Genomic DNA, 24,109 nt, shown 5'->3' on the forward strand with positions numbered 1-24,109 from the left:
GTTGCAGCATGGAAATAAAACCTTTAAACTGGATTTGCAACCAAAGATTTTACCTGTTGCTACTGAGCTGTTCAAGTATTGCTGGAAACCTGAGCAAAGTAACAGTGCATCTTGCCATAGCCAAAGGGGTGTTTTTCACCAAAGTCCAAGGAGGTATGACCATTTTCACCAACTAAGGATCTGTCCCTTGTGTGAGGATATCTTGGTGTAGGGTGAACATCAGGGTTAAACTCAAAAGTAGAAATCCCAAGGAATTGAAAATAGGTAGGGGATAGTGGAGGAGTTGGCAGCAATACTATCATGTATGTACGAGGAATGTATATTATCCCTGTCAAGTGGAGTGACCTCACTCTATGGAAATCTCAACCTAGAAAACTAGCCCAACCTGCTCACCTGCCCATTTAGATCACTTAGCTTGTGGTGTGGTTCTCCCCAGGGATTTTGTTCCCTAGCAGACCGAAGAAATTGGCATATTGAGTTTCTAAGTCTTATTTCTCCCTGTATTTCCATACTATGATGTCGAGACTCCACCAAGGCAGGAAATGTGGACATCAAAAATAGAACCTCAATGAATGGAGTGGAAACATGCCATTAACAAAGAAAATAAATTAGGTTTATTCAAATAGTATAGAAATGCATATGAAGAACAATAGATAATAAGGTCATTGTGCATTACTGTATACTAGTAAATTATTATACTACAGAACAGCTAAAATAAATGGTCCCTGCCACAAAGAGCGTACAGTCTAATTTCACATAACACAACATACAAGAAAACTACAACAATAGAGAGTGAGTGGGGAAGGAAAGAAAGTGGTAACATCAGTAAGGTTTTATGGATACTCTGGACAAGTGTTCGTCACACTGCACAAACAGCCCATCATTGATATTTGGCTAACATGCATATATCATGAGTATTTTTGACAGTTAGGTTGCTTGGGCCTGTTGGGAAGGATTCATGGGGTGTGGCTGGGAGGAGGCTAGGTCTGAACTGCATTTTCTTTCCCGCAGTCCGTGCAGCAATTCAGGGCCTCGGGAGATCTTTTCCCTCACCTCTTTGCTGGGTGTAGGGAGGAATTACTGCTGGGGTTTCTATCCCTCCTCCCACTGTCTCCCCAAGGGAGAAGAGTGGCTCTTGGAGATCTGGTAGCAGGGGAGAGGGAGTACTGAATGGGAGCTCTCCCCTCCCAGTTTTTTCAAGAGGAGGAGAAACAGCCAAAGGAGCATCTCTCCTTCTACCTTGCTTGTGAGAGAGGAGGAAGAGTATGAAGGTGTGTCTCTCCTCTCCTTCTTGCTCTGCTTGATCAGGAGGAGGAGGAGGAGGAGTGCTTCTTCACTCAGGGTTCCTGCTGAAGTCAGCTCTCAGCAGCAGCCAGGACAGGCAAATATTCATAAGCCAAATACTGACCAAATTTCCATTAATATTCAGGCTATTCAGCAAATTTGCTATTTGATTTGTCCATATATTTAACAACAGAGCTTTCACTTTAGACAGATATTGATTTGCTGTGTTTCAAATGTATTCTTAACTAGTAGTATCACTTCAAACACAGTGACAACAACTGCAATGCAATTTAACTAACGGTTTGTCTACTCTTACAGTGCTGCAGTTGTGCCACTGTAGCGCGTAGTGAAGAAGCTACATACGCTGACGGGAGGGCTTCTCCTGTTGGTGTAGATACTCCACCTCCCCAAAAGGCAGTAGGTAAGCTGACAGGAGAAGCCCTCCCATCAACATAGCACTGTCTTCACTGGGAGTTAGGTTGGTATAACTGCGTCACTCAGGGGTATGGAAAATCCACACCCATGAGCGACGTAGTTATACTGACATAAATTTGTAGTGTAGACCAGGGTTAAGACTAAATGGTTATTCGTATATAATGATGACAACTTAACTTAATTTACTATAATATAAATGACACACTAGTCTCATAAAATCCCACAATCCTAGTTGCAGTGCACACATAGTCATATATATACGTAAATTGAGAATTATAAATACAAGGTTACCATTCATCTCCTCTTCATTACATTAAAAGCAATAATAATAAAAATGCATCGTGCTATGGTTATCAGTTGCAAACCAGTTACAGTGTATTTGATAACACATAATCTAACACATTTTTGTCAAACTATACTGTATAAACTTCTAAAGATAGCAGTAGTATAGAAGTAAAGAAATGTCAGAATATTATATAATTTACATGGAAACTAATTACTAAGCCATATTAAATATATTCCAGTAATACTATGGCTGTATATGAAAAGTTTTGTCAATTGTATAGTATCAAAATCTACTAAGAGATTACATCAACTGTTTTTTTGTTGTTGTTGTTTTTTTAGAAAAATAGATTTGCCAAATTCATAAAAGTAAGGAAGAACCTAGTTCTATAAAATACTATGAGATAGTTGTTTAGCAATTTAGTTAGGAGGATTATTTTGCTAAACTAATATTTTATATCCAGTGTGAGCACTGTCCTGTTTGGGGAGTGGGAAAGGGTTGAGGGGGGTATTAATCCATGCAGCTAGTCCAACAATAACTTGTCACCACTACAGTTTGTCACGTCTGTGAGCATTTTGTGGATGCTTGTTGCCGGCTGCAGTTCACAGGTATAGCTCATATCTACTCTCACCTTGTTTTATAAGTAGGTTTGGAAGGATTAGCTTATCAGTAAATGTCAGTAAATGACGATTTTACCATACACACACAGACCAATGAAAAAATACTTTAATTAATAATAAAAATTTACAGATATGCAAAGTAAGTAATATGCTGCTTGAGAATTTAAGAGTTTGATTTAAGGATATTTACTTTGTACATTTTGACATTTGATGTTGACAATTTATGTTTTAACAGTTATAAAACTTGAACTTTGTTGCAATTACTGACTACTCCTTCATAGTTTCCCTTAACTGTAAAAATTTAAATAGAATTAAAATATACATTGATATTATTGGTCAGAATTATAAAAAATAATAATTGAAGTATGCCAAGACTATTTATAAGGGATTATTAGTATGACAATTTGCATATAATTTCATTGTAAACCTCTTAGTCATTTTCTTTCCAGGGTCACTGTAGTATTGGCACAATTCTACTATATCCAGGTAACCAGGTGATAGCTCTCCTTCATTCTGCTAGTCAAAACAGCACCAACAAATTGCCTTCCTCCTAACTTTCCAACAAGGAACAACAGCAGTGTGTCTTTTCATCTCCTCACCACATAACTGCAAGGGGACTTCTGCACTGGGTCTGCTTTTCTCCCTATGGAGGCCGGAGTTGTTTATCAGCTGTTGAGCACTGAGGAGAGTTCCTAAATCTAAATTACATTCAGGGAGAGACTTCTTTATGAACACCATTAAACTCCATTGGAATGCATTGAACAGATCAAGGCTTTGCTTCTATTTCATTATAAAGGGGATTTCCATCACATCCGAATTTATTATAAGCAGGTTTGGAAGTATTTAAAGTTGATATGGTCAATAATGGGAACTTCAGAACAGAAGCACCTTGAATTTTAAGTGGGTCATATTGAACCTACACATATTGTTTTGGGTTCAGAATAGATCTCAAACCAGATGGAGTTTGCATTCTATGGTTCTAGTTTAATGTTTGTGAAATCGCACAAGAAGTTATTTTTGTGATGTTTTAGCTGATCTTATGATACTGATGCCTTCTCAGCCTGCAATTTCATGAGAATAGCTTGCAAGATTTTGGCACAATTGAACCCAAACCTTAACCCTGATTCATCTGCCAACTTAAACTCAAGCTTTTGCTTAAATCAGCATTCAGCTTGGAACACCAACCCAACTTGGCTTCTTTCTCATTTAAATTTCTCTTCTGTGCCAATTAGCCTGGTCAAACCCAGTACCAATTTTATGGATTTTAATTATGCTAAATTCTGGAATGGAGGCAAAAATTAGGTTTTTGCAGGTCAAATGGACAAATACCAAACTATTTTTTGTGTGGATTATTAGTCAAATTCAAGTGCAGTGATTCTTGTCATTGATAGGAATCCTTTTAGTACGAGGCAAAACCAGGCCAATACATTTTATTTCCATTCTTACACACACACTTGCATCCTCTGATTGTAACAGGAGTGATATAATGGCTGTACGACCTGACTATAATAATTAAGGGTGAGGATATCAGAACAAAAAAAACACCTACATTACCAATGGTGATAATGACTACAAATTATAAAGTGAACTATATTTATGATTGTATTGAATGTTCTGCATCAATGGTTAAAAAGCAAACTGAGAAAGACAAATGAAAGCAAAAGTCATTTTAAACAGAGTGACCACAGGAGGCAGCAAACATCCAAACATCCAACACAAGCCCTCTGTGGAAAGAGCAGACCCATTATTATATGAGAATGCAGAAGATATCATTGACCAGGTAAGTTTAACTTATGTGCTGGATGGCTGCATCACTCATGCATGCACTCAACAAAATACAGTATTAGCTATAAAGCCTTAAAAATATGGTCTTCTCATATGCACACACAATTTAAATAAAATTAATGACATGTCTAACAATGAATCCTGTGGCACCTTATAGACTAACAGACATTTTGCAGCATGAGCTTTCGTGGGTGAATACCCACTTCTTCGGTATAGAAGAACCTATCTACACGGGAGGTCCACTTCCTAGACACCACGGTGCAAATAAGTGGTGGTCACATTAACACCACCCTATACCGAAAACCTACCGACCGCTATGCCTACCTTCATGCCTCCAGCTTCCATCCCGGGCACACCACAAGATCCATTGTCTACAGCGAAGCACTGAGGTACAACCGTATCTGCTCTAACCCCACAGACAGAGACCAACACCTAGAAAATCTCCACCAAGCATTCTCAAGACTACAGTACCCACACGAGGAAATAAGGAAACAGATCAACAGAGCCAGATGTGTACCCAGAAGCCTCCTACTGCAAGACAAACCCAAGAAAGAAACCAACAGGACTCCACTGGCCATCACATACAGTCCCCAGCTCAAACCCCTCCAATGCATCATCAGGGATCTACAACCCTTCCTGGACAATGATCCCACACTTTCACAGGCCTTGGGTGGCAGGCCAGTCCTCGCCCACAGACAACCTGCCAACCTGAAGCATATTCTCACCAGCAACTGCACACCGCACCATAGTAACTCTAGCTCAGGAACCAACCCATGCAACAAACCTCGATGCCAACTCTGCCCACATATCTACACCAGCAATACCATCACAGGACCTAACCAGATCAGCCACACCATCACCAGTTCATTCACCTGCACGTCCACCAATGTAATATATGCCATCATATGCCAGCAATGCCCCTCTGCTATGTACATCGGCCAAACTGGACAGTCTCTAAGGAAAAGGATAAATGGACACAAATCAGACATTAGGAATGGCAATATACAAAAACCTGTAGGAGAACACTTCAACCTCCCTGGCCACACAATAGCAGATTTTAAGGTGGCCATCCTACAGCAAAAAAACTTTAGGACCAGACTTCAAAGAGAAACTGCTGAGCTCCAGTTCATCTGCAAATTTAACACCATCAGCTCAGGACTAAACAAAGACTGAATGGCTTGCCAATTACAGAACCAGTTTCTCCTCCCTTGGTTTTCACACCTCAGCTGCTGGAACAGGGCCTCATCCTCCCTGATTGATCTAACCTCGTTATCTCTAACTTGCTTCTTGCTTGCTTATATATACACCTGCCCCTGGAAATTTCCACTGCTTGCATCCGAAGAAGTGGGTATTCACCCACGAAAGCTCATGCTGCAAAACGTCTGTTAGTCTATAAGGTGCCACAGTATTCTTTGCTGCTTCTACAGAACCAGACTAACACGGCTACCCCTCTGATACATGTCTAACAATGTGGAGTGTGCCTTAGTTTATCATTTACAGTAAGGATTCTACATCTGAACTGTTAAAAAATGCCAGTTTTAAAAAAGATAGATGCGTCAGGCTGTCTCCTCTTCTATTACTAAACACATTGTTACATAACTGAAATAGTTATGAGTTGAAAGTAATGTAGAACAGCATGCTCAGCAGAGGAGGAAAAACAATAATTTACTTTATACCCATCTGAAAGTTAGGATGATGTATTTGACAGTGATATTTCCAGGAATATAAACAGGATCAACTTATCTCTAATTTCTTAATGGAGGACTTTCAGAAGTTAGTGTGTTTCAGCCTTTTTTGTCTCTGCATGAACAAGAGTTGATAGCTTGAGACTATAATGCATTACTGTGGAAACCTTCGGTCTCTTACATAAATCATCTTAACACTCAGCAAGAATTGTCCAACAGTGCCATTGATATGTTCAAGTCAATGATCCTGCAAACAATTTTTTTTATGTTTCTTCATATGTTAGACATAAGCAATAAATCACATTCATTTAAAACACACAATATACTAATTTATCAAGCAACAGCTATCAAAAATGTATTACTGGGGAAGGTATAACTTTTTTTTTACCCATTGTGTTAATCAATTTCTCTAATTTACATTAGGTAAAGGGTAACGCCTCAAGCAAAACATTAATTTTCCAGCATGAGATGAATTCCATTTTCAATAAGAAGGAGAATATGCTGACAATGATACAGTTGATTTAAAATAAGCACAATTTCAAAGTCAACAGAATTATGAAAAGGAACAGTGCTTTTTCAAATGAAACATTCCACTTCTGAGAGCCTCTTTTCATTGTTTAATTTAATTTTAAATATCATGCTATACAAGTTTGTTTGAAAACAAATATGCTTTATTTATGAACATTTTACATTTAAATGCATTTAATAGGTGACAATGAGCAAAAAACTATAAAAGATTACAAGACCTGAGCTGTAGAGACCTGCTAAAAGCTCCAAGGCTTCACCCTTCCCTACAAAGAGGTAACAGTATAGCCTTCCTATTCGGAAAGTTTATCTCAGTCCATTAGAAAAGTACAGGTTTTTGTTACAATTGTCAAACAGGTCTAGACAGGAACAGTTTAAGGCAGGCGTCTCAAAAAGCGGACCGTGAAGTTATTTGCTGTGGCTCACCTAGCTCCCTGCACCCCCCGAGTTATTTCCTGCGGCCACCAAGCTCCCCTCATCCGCTGCCCCCCTGCGCATTGCGTTCCCTCTCCTCTGTCTACCTCCAGGTGCTTCCCGCCCCCAAACAGCTGTTTGGTGGCGCTTAGCGCTTTCTAGGAGGGAGGGGGGAGGAGCAGGGAGCCGCACACTCAGGGGAGTAGGCGGAGAAGAGGCGGGGATTTGGGGAAGGGGTTGGAATGGGGGCAGAGAAGGGGTCGGGACTTTGGGGAAGTGGTTGGAATGGGGGCGGGGAAGGGGTGGGAAGAGGCGGGGCAGAGGCTGGGTCTCATGGAAGGGGTGGAGTGGGGGTGGGACCGGGAGCAGCGTGGGGGGGTGTCAGTGATGCGGCCCTTGGGCTAATGTACTAGTCCTCATGTGGCCCTCGTGGTCATTTGAGATCTCTGGTTTGAGGCAACCCAGGGCCATAGGCACAAATGGGGACTCCCTCAGCCCTGATCACATGACCTTCCCAGGCCCACCTTCACCATAGTTCTTCCCCACACCCTCTGGTGTGGCAGTGGTGGCACAAGCCATTTGCTCAAGAGCTGTCTGCTAGTCTGTGAAGAAGGCCTACCACTGCTTCTCTTTGAGTAGGCTGGAGTTTGTCCTGAAGAGGAAGGGACTCATTCCCCATCCATCCCTCTGCCTGTGGGAGCCCCTGCTGTCAGTATCTCAGCAGGGCAACAACGTGGTATCTGAGTGAGCATCCTCCAAACACATAAAGTATCTGTGTGCACTTCAGAGCAGTGGATTATTGGGTTGTTAACAACAGAAGAGGGATATGACAGTTCACAACTTTGCAAGCTATTGTTTCAGGCTGTCTACAGACTTAGGCAGACGATGCTGCATCAGTTACACTAAGGCCACATTTCCAAGATTTTATTTGAGAGCTAGGTTTTTGGGTTTTTTAAATGAATGCTGGATTCTGAATTCAGTGTTGGATTAAAGAACCTGGGTCCAGAGGCATGTGCCTGTAATCCCTGAGCTGTAATCTGTCTCTTATACTAGAAGATATATTTCTCTACATTGATCACTTGCATTTACTGCATTTATTTTTTCTTTGTAGATTTAATATTTTTTTTAAAAACTAAGTAAAATTCCAGTTTTAAAAGAGTTTTCAAATTTTTTAGAGATCCTCTGAGGAAAATGTACCCAAATTAGGCCTGAAACAAAGCACCAGAGAATAAAATTGAACACGTTCAGCAATCAAAGATTTTACCTAACTTTTTTTAAAATCCTGTTTTCACAAATCCTACTGCTAGAAAATGTATATGATACACTACATTTAACCTGTCAGAAGCCTCATTAGCATCATTGACTCTAAACTGGCAATCAAGATGGTGTGCTTTTCAGGTGTTTACATTTTCAAAATGCTCTTAAAATAGCACTACTATAGATTTACATGTAAGTACTTCCACTTAGTGGGCAAAAACTCAATTTAAATTTACATATCCTCATTGAATTCCCTCAGACCTTAATCACTTAAAGTTGTGATAATGCTGTGTATAGGCCACAGGATAGAGACCCACTTCCTTTCTATTAAAAAGGCTGAAGGACTGTGGAAAGTCTCCGAAATTTTTTGGAACGAGGCTGAGCCGAACTAGTTTCCTCCCTCTCCCCCAACTGTGTAGAAAACTCTATATACAATGTCTGATGTTCTGTGGAGTATGCACGGAAAGAAGGCTTAATGAAGAAGACTGGAAATAGGCAGAACTGAGGCATGGCTGTTCTCCATAACGCTTTTTGGATTTCTCCTCCCATCCTGCCCTCACTCCAAACACAGAGAAACATCCATGGGACTTAAAGCTGATATGAATATTTCTTATTCACACTAGTAGTCCCATTGACTTCAAGAACCTGATCCTGAACAGGAGTTAATGGGACTCCATATGGGCCCAAGGTTCTGTGGTAACAGGTTCCAATGAAGGATCAGGGCACACGTGAGCAAGGATTATTCATGTGAGTAAAGCTTGCAGTAGTAGGCCCTCTGTTAATAAAGTAGTGTGTAATATAAGCAGTGAGACTGCTGAGAAATAAACTTGCAATAAGCCCAACTGTACTTACATTGTACCAGCTATCAGTAGCAATAGTTGCTATTAAGACATTTTTATAAACTGCAAGAAATATGTGAGCTATTACAAGATATAATTCTGAAAAACAGACTTCTATGAAACAAGCCAATTTAAGAAGAAAACAACATAAACAATAGTAACTTGTGTGCTCAAGTGAAGCATCTTTTTAATTTTGAGTAATGAAGATGTCAAGCCAAATGCTAGAGTAGTTTAACTTAATTAGGTGGCCTATTTTTCCAGGCAGCCTTTCATTTCCCATTGAAAACTCAGCTTGTATGCAAGGCAACAAGAGCAATTTTGTCTGTAATGAATACCTCTGGGACTCCACAGAGTAATCATTTGAATGTTACATTAAAGACTGGTTTGAGTAACTAGTTTGGGCTTGTTGAGATGCCAGACTTTGTAAGACTAACTAGATTAATCAAAGCATGGCATCTTACGGTTTTATTAGGTCAGAGGTCAATAGGTCAAACTGACTTTACTACTGCAGCCTTTGCCAAAAGGGACAGTCTAATAGTAATTGGTCTAATTTGTAGTTCAAATTCATGTAATCCTCAGACATTTTATGGACCAAAAAAGTTCATTTTATATGAAGCTCTGCTGAAAAATATTGCCTTTAACATTTCTCATGGTTATTTCTCATAATTCATGTACACTACTGGCCTGGAGAGAGAATTTCCTGGAAAGGAAACTACATAACTAAAATATATGATGTCTGTAATCTGTTTTCACATATTAAAAAAGTTGTACATGAAGAAGTACAGGACAACATTTTAAAGAATATTTCACACTGGTTGCCCATTAAACAGAAAATGTTCTCGTGTTGTGTATAGAAAAAAAAAGCAGAATAATTACTGTTATGATATGGGAAGAAATATACCCAGCACTCAGACAGAAAATGCATCATTTGATAATTGATTTTCTGTTTATCTTTTTCATGGTAAAATAATGGCTTTTGTTATTTTTACTTTATTTAGATAGGGCCTATTAGTGGAGCTGCAAAGGGTCTCCTCCTAAATTACACCATTTTAGTTGCTTCTCTCCTGATGCTAATTCTGAAGAAAAATACTTATGGTTTATACACAGAATAACTGTGATCAAATCTCATAATTTTATCAATAATCTCACAATATTTGGTGTTTATTCTTAAAGTCTTAGTTCCTGGAATCAGATGATTACATCAAAATCTCAGCTTTCTTAAAAAGAAATACAAAGTTTCCAGCCCTCAGGGTTGCAAAAAAAAAAACCAAAACAAAACAAAAAAGATTCCAAACGCTTAAAAGCAGAAGGCAAATAAAAGGTGTTATGTTTAAAATTTCACGACTTTTTTATCCAACCTCATGATTTTGAGGGGCCTGATTCATGATTTTTGAAGGCTTGGGACTGGCAATACTGTTTATACTAAGGGTATATTTACAATTTCCTCAGGGAAGGGACTTTGGCCTGATCCATGAAGGTACCTATGAACCTAACACACAGATTAAGTGCCTAAGTCCCAGTTTTAGGCACCACTGTGATCCACAAAACCCCTGCTCAGCTGCCACTGAACCGTGCAGACGCCTAAACTCAGTATCTACATTTTTGCACTAAAAGTGCCTTAAGTGCTTAAGTTTCTACACCTGGGTATGAAGGGCAATCTAGTAGGTATGCTCAGATGCCACTTAACTCCATAGAAAACAGCTGGGGCAGAGAGAGAGGTGGAAGAAGAAGTAGGAACCTTGTAATCTTTAGGCCAGTTGTAGGGTATATCGGAGACCACCTGTTCAAATCCACCCTCTGCTTTATGAGAAGGGATATGAACAGAGATCTACCACCTCTCAGGTGAGTGCCCTGGACTATAGAGGGATTCTCACTCTCTTTCTCTGGCCCAATTAATATGTAATTATTTAATTAATTGGAACACTTTCAATAGGAGAGATTGAGGGAGACCCTCATAAGAATATCCCATAGTCCACCCAGCAATCTAGATTTAGGGTCCTATCTCCATCAGATGGCTGGGGTTTAGGATACACCTCTCTCCTCAGAAACTCCCACTGGCTAGCTTAGGTGGGAAGCTGCCTAGTGTGCTGGCTTTGTGGATCCCATTCTAAGGCTTGGTTTACACTGGGAGTCGAGGGGGCGAGCTAAGTCAGTCTAAGTTACGCAACTTCAGCTACGAAAACAGCGTAGCTGAAGTTGACGTACTTAGAGCTACTTACTCCGGTGTCTTCACTGCAGTGTCGACACTCCCCAGTCGATTCCACCTATGCTTCTCGCTCCGGTGGAGTACCGGAGTCGATGGGAGAGTGCTTGTTGGTCAATTTACCGTTTCTTTACTAGATGCGATAAATCGACCTCCGCTGGATCGATCGCTCCGGAGGTAAGTGTAGACATGCTCTAAAAGATGCCCATCTCTCTCCATGCATTCTATAGGGAGCCCAGGCACCTAACCTAGGCTTTGTGGATCACAGTGTTGTTCCAGTGATTTTTAGGTGCCTAAAAGTTAGGCATTATGACACTCAGCATCGCAACACCTAAGTACCTTTATGGATCCAGGCCTTTGCCTTCTTTGGAGTTTGTACAGAGCAAGGTATGCTGCGGGTACCAATCAAAAGAAATAATAAGTAATAACATATATGAATATATTATGTGCTTTTTTAGGCAAAACAGGATCATTTACATTCTCTTCTGGCACAGAACTCTGAATCCATTTATTTCTACATATAATTTGATTCAAATCATTTCAGTAGAAGGAGGGGAAAGAAATATTTTGGCTGAATTATGCCTTTTCTGTGGTATTTGAAAAAGCCCTTAATTTAAAGACCAATAGTCCATAATTTATTCTAGTCAGTTTAGTTATTTTAAGAAACCTGAGGTATTCAAATATGGAAAAAATTCTAAGGGCAAAATTCTATCCTTGAATGCACATACAGTGCATACATCTCCTACATCCTTCACTGGGGGTTCTACACAGGGATCCAAAGGTAGATTTTGTCCCCAAGCACATACAAGTGTACTTTTCAGAGCTATTTTTTTGTTTCCTGCTTTTTAAATTTGTGTAAGCTAATTTTTTTAATCAATAAAAAAAATCTCTAAAATAATACTGTCTAGCCCCTAAAATCAAAGCTACACTTTTTCTGTTCTTTTAAATACAGTTGTTGATGCACCATCAGGTATAGCATTATCAGGGTTATTTTAATGGTCTGACGCTCTTGCAATGAACAGCCATACCTCATGTGGGGACCCAAATGGTGACCTGAAAATCTAGCTCTCCAGCGGATAGGAGCTGCAAACATAACTTCACCAGTCTTCCCACCCACAACTACCTAACCCTATTATCCAACCCAACTTCCCTTACTCTACACCACCTTACAACAAGTGACTTACTAGCTCCCCGTTGGGGAAGTTAGGGTAGAACAGAAGGAAATAAGAAGAAATGGGTAAGTCTACAGCTGTGTGTTAGGCCACTGGTGAACCGAAATCACTTTTTATCATGATGACCAATGCTGTCCATTGTTTCCTTGGACTCCCCCAGTCTGTGTGTATCCATCTGTTGTCTCTTGTCTAATACTTAGATTGTGAGCTCTTTGGAGCAGGTCAGTGTTCTGTGTTTGTACAACGCCCAGCACAGTGGGGCCCTGATCCATGACTAGGACTCCGAGGTATTACATTAATACCAACAATACAAATAATAATAATATAGCAGTAAGGGGCATGGGAAGTTTTTAACAACACACAAACAGGATCAGTCTATCTATTGTACATCTAAAGTACCTATCACTATTGTATTTTAGCAAAGATCAGACTGGCCACACTAGGCCAAACACTTCTGATGACTTTCAGACCCAGTATATAGGAAAGGGATCAACTCACACTCTGCCAATGAGAGTTGTGGAACTGCTGGAACAGGAATGATTTCCAAGTGCAGCCAATAATTCCTCACTGGATTTTGGTCCTCTCTTTTCTTCCCATTGGGGCTGTGAAGGTTAATGCAGCCCCAAATCACAAACTCTACTACTTGGGAGAGAAGACGGGATTGGCAGCTGTGTGCAGTCTGTACAGTTGCCCCCTTTACCATTCATGTCCATGGAGCCCAGGCAAACCACAAAGGTCTCCGAGGGCTCTGTGCAATGGAGTTTTGTATAATATTATGTATCGTGTCTAGAAAGAAATTATGTAATTTTATACTGTGCTGTATTTGACCCACAAATTATATGAGGAGGACTTATATGAAGAACAATTTGTCTCCATAATTCCAATTACAGGTATGTGTAGAACACAATATACTAGTAAGAATTTGCTGTGCATGGCAGTTGGCATAGCTTTGTTTTAAAATGGTAAATATTCTCAGACTGAAGTTCAATTAACAATGAAAATGTCATGTAGCTTTATGATATGTTGCTAGTATGGCTGGTGTAATTCATTTAGAAGCTGCTTGCAATGTGCAATCCTACACTAAGTATATCATAATCAAAAATACAATACTTACATATGTATATAAAATATATACAGAGATAGCAGTGCCAAACAGTCTTTTGGGACAGTCTAAAAGAATATCATTAATTTTTACTGTATACTTACACTCTGGCTCAGTTCCAACACTGGCTTTCTGTAAAAATCATTTCAAGTATAGAATTATGTTGTTTGCTTGCAGCAACATCACAGGAACAGTAGTGAGCCATATGTTGCTACTTAGCAACTTAGTCTATAAGTCCCAAAGCATGTACTGATTTGAAAATTGAACAGAAATGATAATTGTTGAGTGATGCTGTGAGGCAAGTTGTCTTGGATTACCAGGCTATGCAGATGTTTGGTGTTATGTAGAAAAAGGATCAAAACTGTATTTTTCCTGTTTGATGGCTGGATTTTTATTATGTTAGCCTAAAGGGGATACATTGATTAAAAACCCTTACAATAACACAAGGTGATGTTTCCCTGAATATGAACACATTCCAGTAAACAAAAGGAATTTGAAGTGCAAAGTTCAGCTTTCCAAGACCATTCATCACAATTTTGATGTCTAAACTTTATTTCACTCTGCAATATGTACTATTTTACATCATCTGAATTCTTTGAGATACTGAGGTTCGGGAAATATTAGGGAGCAAAGTTGAAATATGAAAAGATAATTATCTAGTTACCGTTCATAGTTTCCATAATTAAATGATAGAAATGTCATTTTTGATAAGATTTTTTTGTGGAAGATCAGATGATTGGAACTGAAACAAAGCACCTAGTAAACACATTCTGAAGCATCATAAAAGATTAAAACGAGTATTGTTATTTTTAAACACTTCAGTTTAAATTATCCAAACTATGCACACACAAAGTATAAAAATATCAACAGAAGAAAATCATTCTAATGTATAATGTGAATTTCCAATCCTTGATTCAAAACTATTTAAGACAGACAATGATGCTCTGAAAGGTAGCAGCTGCTTTATAACAGCAATCATTCACAGAGTTTGTATTTCTACTGTTTCAAACAAATTCAATTAGCCCTTGCACTTCAAAACCCTTAAGGCATAAATGAGATGATACTAGGTTGCTTTAATCTAATAGTAATACTAAACTTGTCAGTACAGTTTTTGGACTAATGGTTAGAAAAAAAATTAGTAATATAATTTTTCATTTTTTAATCAAACAATTCTATTCAAAACTACCTCTGGATCTTGGAGGGTTCTTTGCTGAATGAGTTCAATCATACAAGAATCTTAAATTTAAAGTTCAGTCTTCCAAAGACATTCTTACAGTAACTTCAACAGCAGGCAGGGAGGTAATGTGGTGGGAACATTCACATTTTAAAGATGGGCTTTTTGACTGATAATATAGCTCAGCTCACATAAAAGATAGTTAAAGAATGAAAGAGAATAAACCTATAAATTAAATTTGAGTAGATAAGCATGACTATCTAAAAATGCTTCTTTATAAAGACATTTAGCTTTATGTCAGTTTCCAAGACTGTTCATTCAACCTTGGGATTATACCCATCTACCCAATAGCTCATCTACTAGTCAAGATGCAAACAAACTAATTTTCCACTTAACAAGATATCTCCATGTAAGCCCATATTTTTTGTCATGCAGAAGAGTATCAGACTGTTCACTATTTGAGATGGGTAGTGGGCTACTTGGATCACTATCCTGATTCTTTATAGCAATTCGTACGACTCCAGCTTAAATAATCGACCTGTGCTGCTGTCACTATGATTCACTGACACAGAACTGAAATGACTGAAATATCTGGAATGTAACAACAGAATCAGAATTCAAATTCTCCCTCAGCATATGACTGCATGCACCCAGACACAGGTTGCTTTGCTTTTGTTTTTAAAAAGCAATGGCACTCCTTCAGTTTTACAAGCCTAAAATAAATTAAAATGAAATTAACTTAGATGAAAAAATTTCAACGTGTGGACATATGCCACATTTTAATGGTTCTGATAACTTACAAATTGTTCCTTGCAAATTCTCCGTAAAAAGGACTCCAAAATATTTTGAACAATTTAGACCATATTATACTCTTTTGACTGCAAGATAAACCCCAGCAGTAGATTTTGAGAGACTCGTTATGTTAACACTAATGGTGCAACCTTGGCAACATTCCTCAGCCATACGATTTCTGTTAAAAATGCAATTCTTCATCTACAACTGGCCTAAGAGTGATAATTAAAGCTATTTGCGGTAGTGTAGCTTATAATGATTAACTTGTCTGCAGTCAGATAAACAAATAACCTGCACCTGTAAAGGCTTTATTTCCTGAAGGTAAAACAACTGTTTAGGAAAGATCATGCTGGCAAAACAGCTGCTTGCATTCTGGAGAGGAAACAAGGTAGTATCTCTCAACAAACGCCAACTCTGGTGTTTTATCAGCTCTATCTCATTAACTGGAAAGAAGGCTTAAATGCTTTGTTTATAAATTATGATTATTCCTGATTGCAGCAGTTACTGATAGTGCCACTCATTTGCAATGCAACTCTTTGGATTTGTTTAATTACAATTTGAAACAAGGCAGAGAAGATTAATTAACCCACCTGGCTTGCTGGCACATAGTCCTGGCTCGGCTCTGTCATACTCATATACATGTTGTCACCGTCAAACTGCGAATGAAATAATAGTAAACATTCAGCAATCTTGAATGTTTTTCAGCATCAACTGGAAAACAGTAGTCATAAAATAATATTGTAGCCCAGTTTGGAAGACTTGTAATTGCATGTGTGCATCTTTTCTTTGATGTTCTTGTTGTCATCCTTATTGACCCTGGATGTCAGTGATTTGGAGTAATTAGTGCGCTAGTAATTACAGCAAGCAAGCAAGCAATGAATGGTTTCCTTTCATCTGCAATCTGTTTTAAAACAAAATGGCTCATTTTGTGCACCATGTATACATTCTGCTGTTGGTTGCAATGAAGTACTAAGCAAATTGCACAGTTTCTGACAAGAGGAAGATGATAATGGAAAATGTACTAAAATGCAGCATCTTAATGGATTCTAACTTTACATTTTGATCAAGAACAAGTTTGGAAGTTTCAAAACAAATTAAAATCCACCTTATTGAAATGTCTCCAAATCAGAAATTAAGAAGAAGGTGCTTAAGCAAATTTCAGTCATTTGAACATCTGAAATACAGAACTTACAAAACTGGGTGGCATAATTGGACAGTGTGTTTGATGTGTAAATAAAAATGAATACGAACAAACATAACTGTGAAATTACCCTTCAGTAAATTATAACAAATAAAATGAATGGAATTTGTGTGCAAACTGATTTTTCTTCTTTTAAAAACAGAATTAGATATAACAAAAACAAGACTGAGAGAAGCTGATTAGGAAGGGAAGGTCTGCATGGAATGAAACAGCTAGAATATAAGGCTGGTCAGGTATCACCACAAAAAAGCACGAGACTACTTTTTTTGTACTATGTAATCTGAACACTGTGCCCACAGAACTCTCTTCATACTCTTTCAAATGTCTGTGTCAAATTTACAGGGTGAGTAATTATAGTCCTAATATGCAATCTAGAGTTAGGAGAAACCTTTCCAAGCCTTTGGAATAGATATGGAGAGCTACAGGAATGCTCATCCCTCAATCATCAACTGAGAATTTCCAGCTGTTACTAGGTCTGTTTAAAATAACTTTCACCTGACCCCATCTGTGCATACTCAGAGTGACATATTTTGGAAGTGGGCCATTATTTTGACGATGCGGCAAAAAAGAGTGGCAAGTTACATAAGGTGGAATTTAAAAAAAAAAAGTTCAGCTTTGACCTTACCCTATTCCTACCAAAGACAGTAGGATCTACTCATTGACTTCTGTGAGAGTAGGCCAACCCTGACCATTTTTCATCCACAAGGTCATAGGGAGGTATCCTGAACAACACATCTGTGGTCTCACAGAAAGTAAAGACTCCAGTACAAAAGTGCCCCAGGAAATATAACATCCAAAGTTTCACTAGAATTATGAGCTAATTGGGTTGTTCATAAGTATTCAAAAATAGTTAGGACAAAAACTTTTCAGCCTATAGTTTGTTTACAAACTGTTCCCTTCAACTAATCACTAGTCATTTGTAGTGTGCAATTGGGCAGAGTGATATGGTGGTGTTTCTGCCGGATTGGGTGGATGAAACTTTTAATGCTAGAGAACAACAAATGAAAAATAGAAAAATTTTTCTGGGTTGAATTTTCAGATGAATATTCCTGAAACGTCACAAAATTTCTAAACGTTTTGAGACTTATTATTCTCCACAAAGACGCAGGAATTTTTGAATATTCACAAATACAAACAACAGAAAACAATAGCTGGAGATTTTATTGGCAAAAATATTTATGATTTTTTAAAATATATTTGGCCCACTCTGTTTGCTGGACATATGTGTAGTATATCGCTCAATATATCCAGAGTCTCACAAGATATGTACTTTTGCAGCACATCTGTTATAAGAACATATCTGACGCACATGCTACAGCACAGTCTAACAGTACAGAAGCAGACTGAGTATGTGCCCATACTTGCAACTAATCATAAATACAAAGGAGTACTCAACAGCTAAAAGATTAATGGCTTGAGCACATGCTCAGAAAAATGCCACTACCCATTACATTCAAATAAGGGAAGGGTTAAAAAAAAAGTCTTTCTAAAAGCTGGGAAAATAATTTTACCAGATGGGCCCATTTTACTGATGAAAAGTTTGATCCTGCAGGATCCTACCCTACAGTACTGAGTGACTTCATCACCCTCTGATTTTCATAGCAATTGAGGGCACTCAATAAGTTGCAGGACAGAGCCCTAACCCCATGGAAATCAACATTACCTTTAACATTACATAACTTCACCATTTGTTATGTATTATTTTATAGCTCATGGATATCTTATATGCATGAAAGCATGCATGCATGTTACACCACACACACATCCTTCACCAGCACAGCTTAACTCAGAAAGTGTCCTACTTTTATCTAGCGTTACAGCTGGATTGATTAGGCACAAAGAGTCAAGTGACTTGTCCAAGGTCACACAGTGAGTCAACAGATCAGCTAAAATCTGACCCAAAGACCCTTCAGACTACAAGATCTTTGTTCCAGCTTGACCAAAATAGTCTTGTTTTACATATCACACTAAACCTACAAGAACTTTTCCTAAACTTCTCTGCCTTCTTCCACAACTGCTGTGATTTGATTGCAAATGTGCATACTGTAAAGACCTCAAAGCACCATTTAGAATGTGGATGTTTTTGTCCAGATATAACATGAAAAGCAAAGGAAGGCAGCTAACTGAGCCAGCTTTTAAGCAACCTATATGTGAGACATATTTATTATGTAATATTTCATCTAAGATTTATACTTGGCTCTGAAATCCACTGGTACTATTAAGGGAAGATTTCAAATCCATTCATTTTAATGTGTTCAAAGTGAATGCTAATACAATATCTGATATATAATAACAACTATTCCTCACAACATTTCTTTTCATATTGAAGTGGTACTGCATGAGACATTTGGGTAAGAGCAAACTAAGAACACTATAGCACACTACTATGAAACACTATGACACCTAGAACAGTAACTAATATATTCAGAAGCACATCAATGATTATATTTATTTAAAGGATTTTTATTTAAATGATTATAAAATAAAACATACATAACTTCCATCCCAGTTATGACAATGAGATGGTCAGCTGGAATTTCCATTGTACAGTACCGAAGGTAGCTTCTTTTCAGACACATGTGGCATAATATTTGAAATATCTCACTGCTGTTACGAAATGCAATTTGTATACAAGTTAGGAACTCAATTACACCTGTGCATTAGCTGGGCATTACTGATAGAAAAATGACATCAAGGAGAGCCATTTGGAACCTACTTCCGTCCAGAGTCCTAAAGCTATTTTACAATGCTAATTATGAAGTAAAAGCAGCAAAGAGTCCTGTGGCATGTTATAGACTAACAGACGTATTGGAGCATGAGCTTTCATGGGTGAATACCCACTTTGTCGGATGCATGAAGTGGGTATTCACTCACAAAAGCTCATGCTCCAATATGTCTGTTAGTCTATAAGGTGCCATAGGATTCTGCTGCTTTTACAGATCCAGACTAACATGGCTGTCCCTCTGATACTTGAATTATGAAATAGTAAGAGTCAGTCATATTATTATTCATTATTTATACAAGACCTTAAATGTACATCAGTTTTTTGCATAGAAAAAACTATGTCTCAAATGCATTATAATTAAACTTGCAAAAAACAAATACACTAAATGATGACAGCTTTCAGAGTGGTAGCCATGTTAGTCTGTATCCGCAAAAAGAAAGAGAAGTAATTATGGCACCTTAGAGACTAACAAATTTATTGGGGCATAAGCTTTCGTGGGCTAAAACCCACTTCATCGGATGCAGCCCACGAAAGCATATCTCCAAATAAATCTGTTAGTCTCTAAGGTGCCACAAGTACTCCTTGTTCTTTTTTTTAGTAACTGATGAGACATTGTTGATGAGGGCACCAACCTAAGACACCAATGTAAAAAGAAGTTAACTTCGAGGAATTTGGAGGAAAAGAAAGAAGGTTCAAGGGATACAAGAAATTGGGAGAGGCTGCAAAAATTACACGGTAGCAGCAGGGCTGGTTTCTGGGGCAAATGATAATGATGGTCACCCTGGGTGCCAACTTCTGGGGCTGCCAAATTGATATCCAGGGGATGAGAGGGGAGGTGCCAAATCGAGGTTGTTGGGGTTTTCTGGGGAGGGGAGGCCAAAACCATTTTCCATCCTGGGCAACAAAATGCCTAGGGCCAACCCTAGGGTAGCAGGAAATAAAGCAGGAGGTCAATAATGGAAAAAGAAGACAAAGGGAATGTATGCAGCGAGAGGAAACAAAAGCCATGACATTTCCCACCCTTTGTCACTTTATGGATTTGGAAAAGATTCATGTGAAGAAGTTGGGGGGGTTGCAGGTGTGTTTGGCAGTGGGATCTGGCCACTTTTTGAGACTTTTGAGAAGGTGTAGCAGCCAGAATGTCAGAATGGAGTGCTTTTCAGGGATGGTTTGCAAACTGTGGGGGAGATGGGATCAGGTTGGGTCCCTTTGGTGATATTGGAGAATGGGTTAAAAAGCTAACCTGGGAGTTGTACTCCTGCCTCAGATGCAGTTCAATACAACTCACGGGACATTTGTGGGAAGTGTTGGCAGCATACCCATTCTCATCCATTCCCCACCAGAAAACCCTGGAAATTGTCCCAGATGCTCTATGGTAATAGTGAGAGGATTAAACCTAGGTATATACAAGAGTCAGGAACATTACTGCTTGGGGCAATACATACAGATGAGAAACCAAGCTTCACACAGGGAGGGTGCTGGCATTCTTACCTGAGTGCTGTTCCTGGACCCTGCTCAAGGGATTCAGTCTTCCACATTTACCCTCAGCTAGTAAGTGTCCATTGCATCTAAGGTCTGGTCTACACTTCCGAGGGGGGGGGTGTCGAACTAAGGTACAGGACTTCAGCTACGCGAATAGCGTAGCTGAAGTCGAACTACCTTAGTTCGACTGACTTACCCGTCCAGACGCGGCGGGGTCGAACTCTGCGGCTCCAAGTTTGACTCCGCCACCGCCGTTCGCGGTGATGGAGTTCCGGAGTCGACCAGAGCGCGTGGGGAGTTCGAACTATCGCGTCTTGATTAGACGCGATAGTTCGAACTCCGAGAAGTCGAACTCACCGCGTCGACCTGTGCGGTAAGTATGGACCTACCCTTACACTCCATCACTCTCCCTCAACCTACTCTGGCTGTGGGAAGAGAGAAGGAGCTTTCTCCCTGTGTCACCCCATACCCCATCTCAGAGCCTACTAGCTCCTTGTGGGGGGGGTGAGGGTTTTCTTTGCTACTTCACACCTCTGCCTCTCTCCTTGCTTTGTGATTCCTCTGCTGCAAGAAGGTGGGGGTGATTCTGTTACTCATTTCAGCCCTCATTTTTGGCTCCCCTCCTCAGTGAATAGCCTCTGCGCCTGCCTCCATCGTTGCTCTTAGCTTTCACAAACAGGAGCAGAATAAACTGAGCTGGTGCTTATTGATTTTACTGCTGCCCAAAAGGAGCTGAAAAACAGCAGTAAAAACTGGCAAGGCTCCTGCTGTTATTGTTATTTGTATCATGATAGTGCCTAGATGCCCTAACGAGGATCCGGGCCCCATTGTGCTAGGTGCAGTACAAACACTAAGAGATACCCGTCCCAAAGAGCTTAAAATGTAAATAGAAAAGATAGACAAAGGATGAGAGGAAGGAAGTGCTGTTATACCCATTTTACAATGAGTTACCAAGGCACAGAGAGACTAAAAGGAAAGGGGCATAGAAAAGATACCTCATACAATAGATTATAGCTATTGTGTGTTAGTAAACTCAGTTATTATGTGAAAGCTTCTGGACCTGGTGTCTTGACTTCTCCAAAATACATTACAGATTTTCTGAGCCTATGCCTCTAGTCATGCTTTCTAACTATGAAAACTTCCACCAAAGATTGGAAGTGAATTATTAATTTAAATCTATGCTCAAATTGTACCTTTAAATCACCTTTGTACCTTTAGATCTTTCTTTGACAGAGTGTGAACACTTTTCATTGTGTTTTTAAGCACAATGGTGCAAAACTGCATAAAAGATGATGTATAATCCACTAGTGATTTATATATAATTTTAATATTTGTGGCTTGTAGATATTGTTGTTAACCTGTATTACCAAAAATCCACTAATCCTGAAAAAGCTTTAAAACTAGGTTTTAAAAACAAACAAACAAAAAAACCAAATGCAGTCTTGTTTGAGGATGCTTAATGACAAGTGACGTTCTCTGTTACTAAGAGATGCCATAATGAGACTAAAGCAAAGATGGGATGCAAACAGAAATCATCAAACGATTATGCTAAAGGAAAGGCTGATCTTGTTATGGAAACCATTAAAGATAAAAACAGAATTGCTCTGTAAATGCGACATTATTGCACTTTTGAAAAACGATCCTCATGGTACACTGGTAAAATATTCTAATGGCAGATGTGACAGAGTGGGGATATGTCAGTATCAAAGTGTAAACTCCATTTTGAATTATGAACTCCATTTTGTATTATGTGCTGAATACATGTCTGAACTTGCCCAAGACAGGTTATTGTAATACATTGCAGAGAGGCACCTTACCCAGGAAACATGTTTGAAATCTCACCTGAAGGACCATCACAGTGAAGCCTTCTGGAGGTCAATCTAAGGCCATCAACTGTGACTGTCCTTCAACTACTGCCCCACTCCCCAGTGTTTTTTCTACAAAGGGGCCTCCAGGAGGAGTCAACATGACAGGGGGAGTGAGCTGGAGTGCCCCAGAGGAACAATGGCAAAAGGAGGCAGATATTTAAAAAGGAGATTTAAGAGCAGGATGCTGCTCTGAGCCATGGGCCAACCATCATCACACATAGGATATGCAGCAGAAAGAGGGTAAAAGATACTTGCCTAGCCTAAACTGCCAACAGACCTTGGACTCTAAAACAAAGAGTGAAATCAGATAGGGGAGGGTGCATCTCAGAACTTTAGTTATTTTGCAAAGATCTGTAACTCTCTCATGCTTTTAAGAGTAAAGTCTTTGTGATTAAGAAATTCCTTTGCTAAGCTTGTGTTCTTTGCTTGCCAGCCACACTGTTCCCACAGATGTTACACTAGAAGCTTGGACCTCCCACAGCCTCGGTGGAGCTCTGCAGGAGTGTGTGTAAGTGATTAGGTGACTTGGGTTGGAGGCACTGGTTTCGGGGTCTACAGCAGATGGACTGTGGAGTCCCATGCACCAGGGAAGGAAGGGTATCAGACAAGAGATTAGAGCCTGGGAGTGTGCCCTATAGACCCTGAGCTAGAAACAGTGTCAACTCTGTCCAGAACCAGTTGATTTAGAAGCATATGGGACCCAGCAATTGCATCCACTCACAACAGACTGGTGACCATGCAGAGTGGTACCAAGTCAGGTTGTAACAGCACACATTTTCAAATCTTTATGAAAGGATAATTTTCAATGCAAACAAATTTTGAAAAAAAATTGTTAAAGTCTTCTAAAAGCACACAATTTCTGCCACATCCACTCATAAGATGTATTATCATTTCACTGGTGACTTGTATAATTGTTTAGATTTTCTTCAGTAGTATACCTAGACACTATGTTTAAGTTCTCCAGGCTTTTTTCTAACTTATTCCCCAAACTAACTTGCTATTTATTGCTCTCACTATGGGAAGGGGTGGAGTCCAAGTGTCTGCTGAGTCCAAAACAAGGAAGTGTACATTTTCAAGCATGCAGATTACATATCTAATACACCATGGTGACTCCAATCTGAATGATTGCACCACAGCTTTTATATTTCCAGTACACTTAATAAAGGTCAATGTAGAAGTGAACAGAGGGTGTTGTTCTGCTTTGAGCCTGCATGTGTCAATACCTGACAGATCCTTGAAGTTGTTAGTCTCCATACAGAGCGC

The 24,109-nt window shown here is 39.2% G+C and overlaps 1 protein-coding gene across 6 annotated transcripts in view; it reads right to left on the minus strand.

The window, feature by feature from the left end:
* Window positions 1-24,109, minus strand: part of TOX (thymocyte selection associated high mobility group box) — a 275,138-nt gene that overhangs the window by 127,186 nt on the left and 123,843 nt on the right. For all 6 annotated transcript variants that reach the window (XM_039528068.1, XM_039528069.1, XM_039528074.1 and 3 more), the window contains one exon: window positions 16,161-16,226. In XM_039528068.1, the coding sequence (XP_039384002.1) occupies window positions 16,161-16,226 (66 nt within the window). The remainder of the gene's footprint in view (window positions 1-16,160; window positions 16,227-24,109) is intronic.

Source organism: Mauremys reevesii, linkage group 2 (genome assembly GCF_016161935.1).
Source record: "Mauremys reevesii isolate NIE-2019 linkage group 2, ASM1616193v1, whole genome shotgun sequence".
In the NCBI taxonomy this organism is placed as follows: Eukaryota; Metazoa; Chordata; order Testudines; family Geoemydidae; genus Mauremys; species Mauremys reevesii.